We start from the raw sequence: 13,323 nt of genomic DNA, 5'->3' as shown, positions 1-13,323 counted from the left end.
CTATAATTAGGTCCCACTAGGACTAAAAAAACAATCCAGGGATCGTATCTTTTACATGCAAAGTAAGATGACCCTAGGCAATTTATACATATCATGAGAATATCAGAAACTGGAAGCTTCAATGATAAAACACCAGCCAGAATATTAAATGGATCTAAAGATTTAGGCAAATCTCCTGAAAGATTTGAACTGAGCACTCCCTTCCATGGCCTGCCCCTCCCCGCTGGCCAGTAAGGTCACCCTTCTCAGCAAAGGACCAAGAAGGATGCAAGAGGGGGGTCATCCCTAGCTCAACTTGATTTGAGAGTTACATATAACGTTAGCTGCCCATGCATCTACTGATACATTGGACAGTTTTCTCTGAAGGGGACATCCTCTTTTACATTATGACATCATAGGTGCAGTTTGATTGTCTGTTTTTGCGAGCTGTTTTTACTTTAATACTTAAAACTGCATTTACAGTGGAAGTTAACACAGGTATTAGATGGCGCTCATATGGATGGGGACTACTTTGCAGGTGAAGATTTTTTTTGATGCAGGGTGGATGGGAAGTGAGGGAGTAAGCACACAGCACTTTAATCAGTGGTGCCCCCCCCAGTCAGTCGGTCATCAAGCCCGGCACTTACCCAATCAAGGTTGCGAGCAGACGGCTCCTGTGCCCTCTCCTCCCTACTTCCGCCATGTGTCTCCTCCCTACTCCTCCTAGGCGTCCAATAGGATCACCTGTGCTTTCAGCCAATCGGGTGACGGGTCTCAAGACCCGTTTCCCAATTGGCCGGGAGGAGGATCAATTTGGCAATAGCGACTATTCATTCGCTATTGTCACACAACTGGGTGGACTCGGAGCTCAGTGCTCTGCTTTCCCCCCCGAGCCCACCCTTTTTTAAGCCTATTGGAGCTTCTGGCTCTGATCACATGATTAAAAAAAAAAAAATTTAAAGCCATGGTCAGACACCCTGCATGTAGATTAGGAGGCCCGAACACATGAATGGGGGCGCCACTGGCTTTAACACTTCCTACCTGAGGAAGCTTCCACAGTGCTACTCTCCTAGACACTACAGAAAACTAGTCAACAATATGTCATCAATCCAGACACTGGCAGAATCTGTCCAGGGGCATAACTACAATTCATGGGGACCCATAGCAACATTTTGATGCCCCCCTGCCCCCAAGCTAACCCTTTCTGTTCCAACTTGCAGCGTTAGCTCTGACAAATTAAGGAGAGGCCGGAGGAGAGCGTTCAGCATCGTCAGGACTGGAGAGGGACCAGTAGTGAGGATATGAATTAGGGCTGGAGGAGCAAAAAGAACAATAATCATGATGATAATCAGCTGTCTTTTCAGGTTTTAGCAGAGAAAAAACTCAGAGGCTCCTTTCACACTTAGTGAATGATTTTGAATCTGCTCGATTATGTCTGCAATTGCAAATTGTGCTGAAATCACTGCATTCTTGGCGGTACCCCAAACGCATTTTGCCACAATTGTTGCGCGGCAAAGACAGCAAAGCGCAAATGACGATATTGGGCAAAGCTGGTCACCCATAAAAGTTTATGAGCTTCTTTTGTGCAGCACATGCGCATAGGGCAGCCCATTCAAGTAAACATGTAATACATGACACATGGAAACGCAAGTAAATCACGCTAAGAAAAGCATGGATGGGACTGCTCATTCCTGCTACGCAAGATGTGAATGGGGCCTGAGATTTGTGGTTGCATTAGGTAGGCCATACAAGGTTCGAATTTTGATTAGATTCCTGCTGAGTTGGCCGAAATTCATTTTGTGGGTGGCCCTGTTGGCACCACCCAACTTGACAAGAGTCAATTTTTTTAATCAAATTTTGTTAAAGGAGCCAGTCGGAAAATTCTTGGTGCAAGAGTGCCTGCATCTAATCAAATGCAGGCACTGTTCAGGTATTCTGACAGCCGCAGCTGACAGAATACAATAGTCAGCACTGCAGATCTATCCATGCCACAGGGCTAAACAAGAGTAATCTTCACATGTATGGACAGCTTTATCCATACAGGGATAATTTCAGTCTGTAGCAGTAAATCTTTACTGCTAAGACAGATCCCTTTAGTGGAACTAAATGAAACAAAAACGTACCCTTTCTAGAATGGTCCCCATCCCTTGTCAGCGCCAGCATCTTCTTCTGGGTTCCAGTCTTCAGCCATTTTTAGTGGCCTGCGCAGGATGATGTCACTGTTGTGCATGTGCAGTAGTCAGTCATCCGGGCACATAGGGGTCATGCCGACACTGTAAGCTAAGTTGTGCATTCACAGCTCAATTTACATGCTGGAAGAATAGCAGGTAGGTGGATAAATGGCATATTACACGTCTCTTCTGCAATAAATGGCAGCTTATCACAGCAGAACTTTAGTTACGCTTTAACAACCTCCAAAATGGGATCGCTCCCTACCCCCAGCCATGTGGGCTGCTATTGCCTTGTACATACAATCAGAATTTCCGATGAAAAAAGTCAGACGGAATTTTTTTATTGGATATTTTGACCATGTGTGTGCCCCATCAGAGTTTTTCCTTCGGAAATTCTGACAGACTTAGAAAGAGTTTATGTTCTCTTTTTTTCTGCCGGAAACAAATTCTATCGGAAATTCCATTCGTCTGTATGGAACTCCGACCGGAAAAAAACATGCATGCTCAGAATCAAGTCATCGCATGCATGCTCACCGCGTTCTTGACGGTCAAAATTTGGTGTGACAGTGTGTATGCAAGACAGCTTGAACGGAATTCCGTCAACGAAAATTCCGATCGTATGTATAAGGCTATTGTTATGCTACTGATTTTATCTGATCTGTGATATAACATATGTCCATTTGTACTCGTTATCGGCGACGGGCCCTCTCATTAGTGAAGCAAACCTTCTTTGCCCGAATGCCAACCACACCTAGGAGCACAATCGGTGTGGGGGTTAGTGGGGTTTTAGATCTCTGTGTATTCTGCAGCTTCACAATATAACTGGATACTAATATTTATAGGTAAAGTTGATCCAGGGTAAATCCGATTGCCTCTCGGGGGATCAGGAAGGAATTTTTTCCCCTGCTGTAGCAAATTGGATCATGCTCTGCTGGGGTTTTTCACCTTCCTCTGGATCAACTATGGGTATAGGTTTGTGTATAGGATTGTATATATTTTTTTTTTTGTTGGTTGAACTTGATGGACTTGTGTCTTTTTTCAACCTAACTTTGGATTCCTATGTGTGTGGCTGGTTATTTATTATTATTATACAGGATTTATATAGCGCCAACAGTTTACGCAGCAATACAATACGTTTACAACATAAAAAGGGAGACAATACAAGTTTTTAATTATAATTGAAAAAAATATATATATACATTTAATATTAATTATGATCTGTATAATATATGAAAATAATGCCTATATATTTCTTGTACTCAGCATTTTTTTTTACTAGTTTGAAAAGTTCTATTTCCTGCGGAAAACAGGTTATTGTCCATATAAGGGTTAAATGAGTATCAATCGCGCTGCAAATCTGAGTGAACAGCGCCACCTATGGCCTCCACACTGTGGCTCACTGAGATATAGTATTGTGGCTGCAGACTGATAAGGCAAATAAGTGTATAATATCTCAAAAAGAATTTTAATCTATTGGTCCCATGATAGCGTATAAGTACATCGAAGGGTACAATCAGTCGCTTACATCTAGAGTTACCCATTGCAGTCATATCTCAAATCCAAAATTTGTTTCACTGGAACCAGAACATTTTCGCGATGACGCCTTGACTGGCGATTTACAGTAGATCTTCTCTCAGAACGCCAACATAATGCTTTGTGTTCAGGGCTGCTGGTATGAATAAATACAGTAATAGAAGGTATGAAAATTCTTCCTGGGGAAAATGTTGTTCCACGTTCCCACCAGTGCTGCTTGTTCAACCTCTAAAGTACTTGAGAGGAAGGATGAGCTGATCTCAATTTAGATTTTCTCAGCATAGATCGTGTGTGACCAAGTAGCTCGGATTTTGACCACATGACGAGCGAGGAGCAGTGCTTTGAGAATTTCAATGGGTTGGGATTGGGAATGTTCCTCATTCCTATAGAAGAAGGAACAATCACATCTTGTTGGACATTTTCCAGAATGTAACCACAATTTCAGAGTTGGTTTGTTTTCTACACTATACAATTGTTGGGAATTTATATTTTAACGGGAAGCAGCATTGGAGCGACGCTGCAAGGTCTACCAGTTAACGACTGTGGATATACAGTAGCTGGGAAATTAGTTTAACCCTTTGGTTGCCTCATTGCAGCACCCACTTCATTGGCTGTCAAAGAGAGGACTAGCCAGGGTGTAGACCAAGCAAGGCAAACCGGTCTACTGTGTCTCCTGCTTTTGCCAGATTTAAATTGAGCGAGGATCCAGTAATGTGTGTACTTAATAACAGCTGCAGTGGCTGAAATAATTCTGCAAATAAAATACATCAAACAAGATTTGATGGCACAGGATAAGAGATGGCAAGTCTCAGTTTTTTTATGATGTTAATTAAAGTGTTATTTATTAGACTGGGCAAACCTCTAAATACGCAAATGAAATGCATGTAGGAGCTGTTTAACCTGCCAAATGAGCATTTATGTCCACCCAGTCCTGATATTTGCAAAGCTCTTAGATGGAGACCAGTCAAATTTTGATCCATTTATGGCTGATGATCAACTTCTGTCAAGTGCAAATGTTGGACATTTTTTATTTAATAGCGCAGTGGGGAGGATTCCTTTATCCATTTTGCATATGTTCCTGCTGGCTGATTGAAAAAAAATTACCCATCTATGGGCAGCCTAAGGCTGGCCAGAAACAGTGCAAATTTACACAAGAAATTTGCACAATTGCCCCATCAACACAGACAGTGTTGACAGGGGAATCAGCAATTGTCTTCTCCTGGTGGGGCGGGCAGGGAAAGCCGCCCCTTCCTGGAGAAGACAGTGATTATTGCTAGCCGCTAGTAATATTTGCAAGAGAACACGGCAGGCTGGTTGTACCAAAGTTGATCAATCGATCAACTTGTAACATTTAGCCTGCCCATTAACAGTTCGAATCTTGGCCAGTTTAGCAGGAACTGGCCAAGATTCAAACTGTGTATGGTCAGCCTAACGCATACTGGTCTGCGCCCCGTCCCACCCAGTGACTGGACAGTGAAAAGATAAGCAGATAGACGCTCTGTTTTTCACTCTTCTTCCTATCAGCATATTTCACAACCAGTTGTTTTTGTGCCGTTTCTCCCTCTCTGAACCTGAGCTCTGTTGTACAGAGGTTGTACAAGGCAGATACTAAACCAAATTTAGATACTTGCACCACCTGCCTAAGATAACTTTAAGGATGTATACATAATTATTACAGAGCTGCAGTAATTTCTGTCTTTTATATCTGCCTGGAGTTCAGAAATCTTGTGGTCCAATGAAGATTTATTAAGCTCAGTTAGGTGTTTTTAGGGTTTCACATGCTGGGTTTAGAATTGTTGGCTGTTGAGAAGTTAAATGACCTTGGCAAACTTAACAAAAAAAATAATAATAATGTGTAGTAAACCCCACACCTACAGAAAGATTGACCTAGCTGATTGTAACTGGAACTGGTACTGGCCATACACACAGATCGAAACAAACCGAACCACTAAAAAAATTGAACCGATTCCTCCATCCACGTTAAGTGTCAGGAAAGGACCAACCTCCCAGTGCAGCTATCCTATCGCCTTTCAAAATACCTGAACATTGACTGCTTCCGATAGGTGCTCTTTGCCCAACTTTTCCGTCTTTTGCCCAACTTTTCCGACTGGCCCCTTTGAGGAGAGTGCCAACAGTGGCCACCTACAGAGTGAATTTCAGCCTGGGAAATGGCTGACGTTTCCCCCCCGTCTATGGCCACCTTTAGAAATGTATTTCTGCACTACAAAGGCCATTGTGAACAACAAGATAAGGGTGTTTTATTTATTTTTTTGCTGGATATCTGGAGAGAAAGTCCATTGTGCATTGGGAAATATTTTCTACTCTACCACCTTCTTCTTTAATGTACATCACTCTGAAGTCCTTATTAAACAAATATATAGAAATGTTATTGAAACGTATTATGTAGTTATGTTTATAAACTGATATAGGAAAATTCTGTCACTTAGCTCCGATCCCCTGGTTGTGTGTTACACGATATGCCTTGATGACACGTCCTCTGACGATATGAGGACCAGTGAGTGTGTGACAGAAGACCTTCATCTAAATGAAATTCTTTGGGGAGGGGGTGTGCATCAATGTTCACAGGGGCATCTCAAGAAAAGCTCTAGCTGTGGGTGGTAGCAGCGCTTGCAAGGGTTATTTTTATAGATGCAGCGTGGGCTGAAAAACAAGATGATTACGGGTGTTCAGCAATGGAAAGGACAAGAGGAAGACAAGCCAAGAAGTCAATTTATGTGACGACCAGAAAGACTGGGATTGGGTTCCCTTGCAGTGAGGGGAGAATTTGTCTCAAGTTTACCCGCCTGACTAATCAGCATCCAATGTCTACATCATTATCCTTATTAAAACAATCAGCCCCCTACATCCCCCGCTCATTGTACAGCACTCATTAGCGGCTCGAGGACTCTTGCAGGCAGCCAGCAATACGGTCACTTCATACTCCACAGATCAATCCGCTTCGGGATTGAAGGAACAATGAACCTAAACTACAAGCTGGCTCTTAGAAAGGGTCTATTTACGGAGAATTCTGGTGCTATATTAGAAGGGTTAAAAAAAAATTGTTTTTGCAAGCAGTAGAAAAAAAAAAAGCCTCTCCTGGGTACAGAATTCCTTAGTGAACCCAAAGGCTGGCGCTTTAATTCCCTGGATCAAAAAATATCATAGTTTAGCTACAACCTTTAGTTACAACTTTGGATATTGTTAAATGTAAGAAAATAATTGATTATTATTATAAATCTTGTCAGTACCGCCTCTTGTAAAAAGGGATGCCAATGTTTGACTGCTCTTACTGTAAAGATCTCCTTCCTATGTTATAGGTCTCCTATCCTTCACACCCAACTGAAGAGCCCTTAACCTTTCTGCGCTTTATGGGATACAAAACACTGCAGAATATCACAGCTGATCACATGTAAACCGACTTGCCGGTTATTGGGCAGTCCTTTCCCCATGCGCTGTGTCTGTGTGAGGAAAGGTGAGCCAATAACTGGCAAGGCTGTCAGCACAATGTTTACACTGATAATCAGTACACTGATCATCAGTGCTGCCTATCAATGAAGAAGAAAAATTACTTATTTGCTAAATTTTAAAAACAAACCAAGAAAATAATTTTGTTTAGCAAAAAAAAAAAAAAAACAGTGATGGTTAACCACTTACCGCCCGCCCACCGTCAAATGATGGCAGGACAGTGAGGCTTTCGTTCTGGGTGGATGTCATATGACCTCTCCCCAGAATGGGTGCGCAACGTGGCGATCGCACCATGTTCATAGGACACGGCTTGACCCTGATCTCTCTAAGGAGCCATGGCACCTTAACCATGTGATCGGCTGTGTCCATATACAGTCAGTCACATGTAAACATGGAGATGCCGGGAATTTATGCTCCTCGCCACACACTGAAAGTGTGTGAGGAGAGCTGATCAGCGGCATCTCCTCACAGTGTGACATCTAGGTATGTAATCATGGCACTGATCATCAGTGCCCTGATTACAATTAAGTGCCCAACAGTGGCAGCAATGAGTGTCAGAAATCAGTGCCCACAAGTGCCAGCAATCAGTGGCCATCAGTGATGCCAGTCAGTGTTGGCTATCAGTGCTGCCAATCACTGCTGCCCAATGCCAGCCATCAGTGCCCACCAGTGTCGCCTATCAGTGCTCAGTGCCACCTATTAGTGCCCATAAGTACGGCATATTGGTGCCTCCTCATCAGTGTCACATAATCAGTGCTCATTAGTGCAGTCTATCAGCGTCCATCAGTGAAGGAGAAAAAATACTTATTTACAAAATTTACTGACAGAAACTAAGAAAACCTTTTTTTCCCCAAATTTCCGGTCCTTTTTTGGGGTAGGGTGGGGGGATGGAAAAACCCAGAAGTAATTTAATACCACCAAAAGAAAGCTCTATTTGTGTAAAGAAAATTATAAAATTTCACATGGTTACAGTGTAGCATGACCGTGCAATTGTCATTCAAAGTGTGACAGCTCTGAAAGCTGAAAAATGGCCTGGGCAGGAAGGGGGTGTAGGTGCCCTATATTGAGGTGGTTAAATACCACTTAAAGAGAGCTCCGTCTCAATATAAATGATAAAAATGTCATATGGGTACAGTGCTGCATGACCACGCAATTGTCATTCAAAGTCTGAGAGCGCTGAAAGCCGAAAATTGTAAAGTTTACAGTTATGCAAATTTACCAAACCCTAATCTAGCTTTGTTTTTCCTTACTGTATTCCATTTAGTGTAGCACACGAACCAATCAGCCATAACTTTATAACCACGTACCTAATATTGAGGAGGTTCCCCTTTTTTTCTTTGTCGCCAAAACAGCCCTGACTCTTCGAGGTATGGACTCCATTAGACCTCTGAAGGTATGCTGTGGAATCTGGCACCAAGCCATCTGTAGGTGGGGCCTCCATGGATCAGATTTGTTTTTCCAGCACATCCCAAAGATGCTCAACTGAATTGAGATCTGGAAAATTTGGAGGCCAAATCAACACCTCTAACTCGTGTTTCTCAAACCATTCTTGAAACTTATCACACTGCCTCTGCTGGCTTGCCATCTGTTCCCCAGGTAAGTGACACACATGGCCATCTTCTTCCATTGCTCCATGGTCCAGCTCTGTTGCTCATGTGACCATTGTAGGTGCTTTTGGCTGTGGACAGCATGGGCACCCTGACCAGTCTGCAGGCTATGCAGCCCCATAAACAACAAACTGCGATGCCCATTTTATTTCTTGCTTTCAACTCAACTTAAAGCGGAGTTCCACCCAAAAGTGGAACTTCCCGCTTAAACCTTAAACCACTCCTTGCCCCCTTACATGCCACATTTGGCATGTAATTTTTTTTTGGGGGGTGGGTGGGGGCTTCAGGCGGAGTGGGACATCCTGTCCCACTTCCTCCTTCCGCCCATGGACCGCCTAGGCGATACGTCATATCGCCTAAGGCGGCCCCTCCCTGTAGGCGATCGCCTGTCCAATCAGGTAGCGCAGCGCCCCTCGCGCATGCGCAGTGAGTGCCCGGCCGTAAAGCCGAAAGCTGTCACGGCCAGGTGCCCACAGTTAGGATGGAGGCGCCGGCGGAGAGGGGGGGGGGGATCAGAGTGTCGCTGGACAGTGGAGCAGGTAAGTGTATGTTTATTAAAAGCCAGCAGCTATGCTTTTTGTAGCTGCTGACTTTTAATAAACATAAAAAAAGGCTGGAACTCGTGTTCAATTGGAGCCTAATATATCCCACTGCCTTTCTGATGCCATTATAACAAGACAATCAGTGTTATTTGTCAGTGGTCATAAAGTAATGGCTGATCGGTGTTCAATGGTTTAATGTTGTGTATATAATGTTATTTTTTTTGAACAATGCAAAAGTACCAGAACTACCAACATACTACTTAAATGAACAAGAAGCATTACATAGTGGGCAGGGCGGATTTGATTTAAATCATGTCAGAACTGATTCAATCATACAGTTTGTAGTGTACATAGAGTTGCAAAACAATGGGATAAAGGAATATTCCTGAACTTTGTTTTATCTCATGGTCACTGAAAAAAATTGTGTGAATTCATCAATGCAGTGTATGTTATCTCAGCTTACAGAGCTTGGATTAATTTGATGCGTTTACCAAAAATGTAAATATTGCAGAATATACAGCTTCACGTTACATAACTAAGCTCCATTTCATGCTGAATAAACTAAATTATTATTGTATCCTGAATAGAAAACTATTATTAAATTTGAATAAAACCCAAAAATCTGATTTGAATAAAAAAAAAAATAATCATTAATTTTTATCCACCCTGATACTAGGTATCCATTTATTATTAGAAGTCTCTACATCCCAGCCAGCTCAGCTTTCCTTACTTTAAGCTTAACCCAGGAGATTTAGTCTAGATCTACGAGAGATCACAGACCTGTAAAATGAAAGAAAACATTGAGTGGATCATAGCGGGACCCATGGCTTATTCTATACAGCAGTTTGCCAGTTTTTCCTGTTTAGGTAGGATAGGGGGTATCAGTTTGCTTGGCAATGGAATGGTGTTAGCAGATTTATAGGTGGAAAATAAGGAAGGATTTATATTACTAAGGGAGAGTTCTATCCATGGTCTCTAGCTGATCTGTACACACGTAACAATCGTTTGCCGCAGTCAAGATTTATGACTTTGCAGAGTGGCGACCATTAGAACCGCGTTAAAAAAAAACACGTATGAAAGCTTTCATCGAATTGCTAAATACAGACAACAGATTAAAAGCTTTCCTGCTGCAATGTTGGCCAGCTTTGTGGTTACCACCAGTGTTTAATGGGCAGGTGGTTTACAAGCTTCATTTAATAGAATGGTATTGGTTTAACTAGTGCAATAAATGTCAGAAATATTGATGGAGAAGTGGTGTGACCTGCGCAATACATCTGTCCCTGCCTGTGTGCGGTGCCGTGTTTGGGAAGTGTGTTGGCCAAGTATTGATACATTATATATCAAAGTACTGCTAAATTATTCATTATTTGCGTTGAATCTATATTCTACCTGCATCATATTGTTATCGAGGCAAAATCCTTGAACACCGCAATTTTACACAACCTTGCCAGAACTCTGCTTCTTAATAAAGCCTCACTACTACATCTGTCAGTTTCCTGTTATCTCAATACAAGAACAAATGGGGAGCTGGATTCAGATTTACTAAAAATCACTGAAATGTACTGGGATGTAATGTAATGCTCTGGTTCAGCAGCACTCCACAAAACAGGGACAGGGAAGGGACTCGGAGTTTAGAGTCCACATACATACAATCCAATGACTGCACCAAACAAACACCAGGGAATCCAAGATTTTTAAGAATAAAATTGATTCATGAAAAAAAAATCCCAACGTGTTTCAGGAGCCAAAACACACTCCCCTCTTCATCAGGGCTCAAGAGTTTTGACTATGCTTAAACAGACTCAGGTTAAAGCAGAGTTCTAGTTTTTTTTTGTAAACCCTGGGGTGGTCACATCTAATGCTATTCATAATGGTATATGTATTACATGTAGGTATTATAACTCATGATCTTTTTAAACAAACTCACTTTGTTGTCCCCAGCGAGCGCGCTCCCATATTTAGTGTGGGCATCTGAAACCCACTAGTTTCTCATTCCAGTATATGGCGCAGCTGGCTACCCAGCATGCACCTCCCGATCTTCTGCATGTGCATATAGTACAAAGCGTGGCGCGATGCTACAATCGGCAGAAGCCCATTGACTCCTGGGATTGATGAAACTTATATCCCAGGAGCCAATGGGCGGACATGACGTATCTTGCAGAGGCAAGGTACAATGGAAGAAGCAGAGGATTCAGCAAAAAATAAGGTATTTACATTGCTGGAAAAAAATGGAATGCTGAAATACTAGTTTTATGATGAGGTGTGTTGGCCCCTTAAACACATTTTTTTTTCTATGAATCAATTTTATCATTAAAAGCCTTGGACTCCTGGATGCTCATTTAGCATTGTCATTGTATTGTATGTATGTCGTTTCTTATTTATCTTCCCTTCCTGTCCCTGTGACACCAGTACTAAAAGTGGAAGGTGTGGTTTTCACAAGGACAGCAATAAAAATGTAGCCAAAAGTTTAAACCTTTTAGCTGTACAGGTTTTTATTGTTGTCTGTTTCCCCAGTAGGGATGCAGAGATGGCAATTAAAACCTGCAAGAGGCTCTAACCCTTCTCCACTTTATCCAAAGCAAAAAGAAGAGGGTAGTTGGAGTTCCGCTTTAAAGGGAGCCAGCCAGCATTGGGTGTGGTTTCTGATTTGTTTTTTTGAGATTCGCGTCCTATGGCTTTGCTTCACTGATTAGTAAGTAATTGACCCAGAATTAGCGCATGCACATCGATTGATGTGACAACTGATTTGTAGATACTTTTTCCAGGTCAGTGATTTTTCAGAGCTGGCTGGTTTTCTTTAAAAAATATAATAATAATAATAATACAAGATTTATTTTTACCTTTAACCTATTCCTCTTTTCTCCATGGCAGAGCAGCGAGGGCTTTCGGAGAATATCTGTCCCAGACCCATCCCGACAGCCGAAACGGCTCCGGTAAGAAGCCTCTTTCTTCTTCTCTCTAAGTACTGACTAATAAAAGGGTGGCCACCAGTGAACTGGTTAAAGCATAGAGAAAAATATTATGGTGTATTGTACTATTCATGAAGTCATCAATCGATGATGTTTCATTGTTCGGTTTTACTCTTGGCCTACTTATTAAATGCCAAAGCATGTAAAGCCAAACTTCTTTCATAAATCAATGCAGCTCTGTATTCATTAATACATCATCATGATTATTTTTCATTTTAATGCAAGCTGTGTGAGTACCTGAATGTGACTTGGTATTGGCCTCTTCCAATCCCTGTATAGCAGAGCTCAGGCTGGAAGAAGGAGAAGCAGTACAGGAAGCCAGTGAGTTGTGCCTCGGTGCTCATGTGCCAACAAGGAGCATGCTTATAGGAGGGGAGAGCAACCTGATAAGAAAGATGAGCTTAATCTTGGGCTGCCTTTCACTGTACAGTTTCATCTAAACGAGGGTCAGATATTACTTGACTGCAGCAGAAAAAAAAAAAAAACAGGTCTCCTGGGTGGTGCTATGTGGTAGAGCTGTGAAAAAAATTCAGGACTGGATGGACAGGAATACAAATCCTTTTGCAGGTAAAACCGTTCTTATATACCGTGTTTCCCCGAAAATGAGTCCGGGTCTTATATTAATTTTGGCAACAAAAGACCCGGTAGGGCTTATTTTCGAGGTAGGTCTTATAACGTGCTGTTTCTCTCCCTCCCTGCCTGTCAGGAAGCCTCAATTTGAAAAAAGTTAAAATGCTTGTAAAATGCCAAAATCCTGTTACAGCTGTTACAGTAGCACACAATACATTACACAATGTGTGTGCCCCTGCAATCCAATGGTGCCAAACGCATCTCCACCTCTCCCAGCCACCAGCCCCCTCCCCGCAGAAATAAATATCTGTAGTATTTTAGTTCTCAAGTCTGTATGGATCGCGTGAGTTAAATACGGTACCTTATGGAGACAGGAGTATCGGTATGCACACAGTGTGACATGTTGATTTAGTGCAGAGCCTCTGCACTGAGACTGTACCTTCCGTGACTGCAGAGGAAGCAGGGGCCCCGAGATCCCCCGCCGACA

General features: G+C 42.4%; 1 protein-coding gene across 4 annotated transcripts in view; it reads left to right on the top strand.

Annotated features, from left to right (window-relative positions):
- The window catches only part of NSMF (NMDA receptor synaptonuclear signaling and neuronal migration factor), an 84,344-nt gene that overhangs the window by 17,002 nt on the left and 54,019 nt on the right, over positions 1 to 13,323 (top strand). For 3 of the 4 annotated variants that reach the window (XM_040324510.1, XM_040324509.1, XM_040324508.1), the window contains exon 2: positions 12,169 to 12,230. In XM_040324510.1, the coding sequence (XP_040180444.1) occupies positions 12,169 to 12,230 (62 nt within the window). Of the gene's footprint in view, positions 1 to 8,578; positions 8,745 to 12,168; positions 12,231 to 13,323 lie in introns of those variants that run through there. The other variant, XM_040324511.1, reaches the window with a different exon arrangement.

This window comes from Rana temporaria, chromosome 9, assembly GCF_905171775.1.
Source record: "Rana temporaria chromosome 9, aRanTem1.1, whole genome shotgun sequence".
Taxonomy (NCBI): Eukaryota; Metazoa; Chordata; class Amphibia; order Anura; family Ranidae; genus Rana; species Rana temporaria.
The sequence above is the reverse complement of the archived record's forward strand: the minus strand, read 5'-3'. Positions and strand labels throughout refer to the sequence as shown.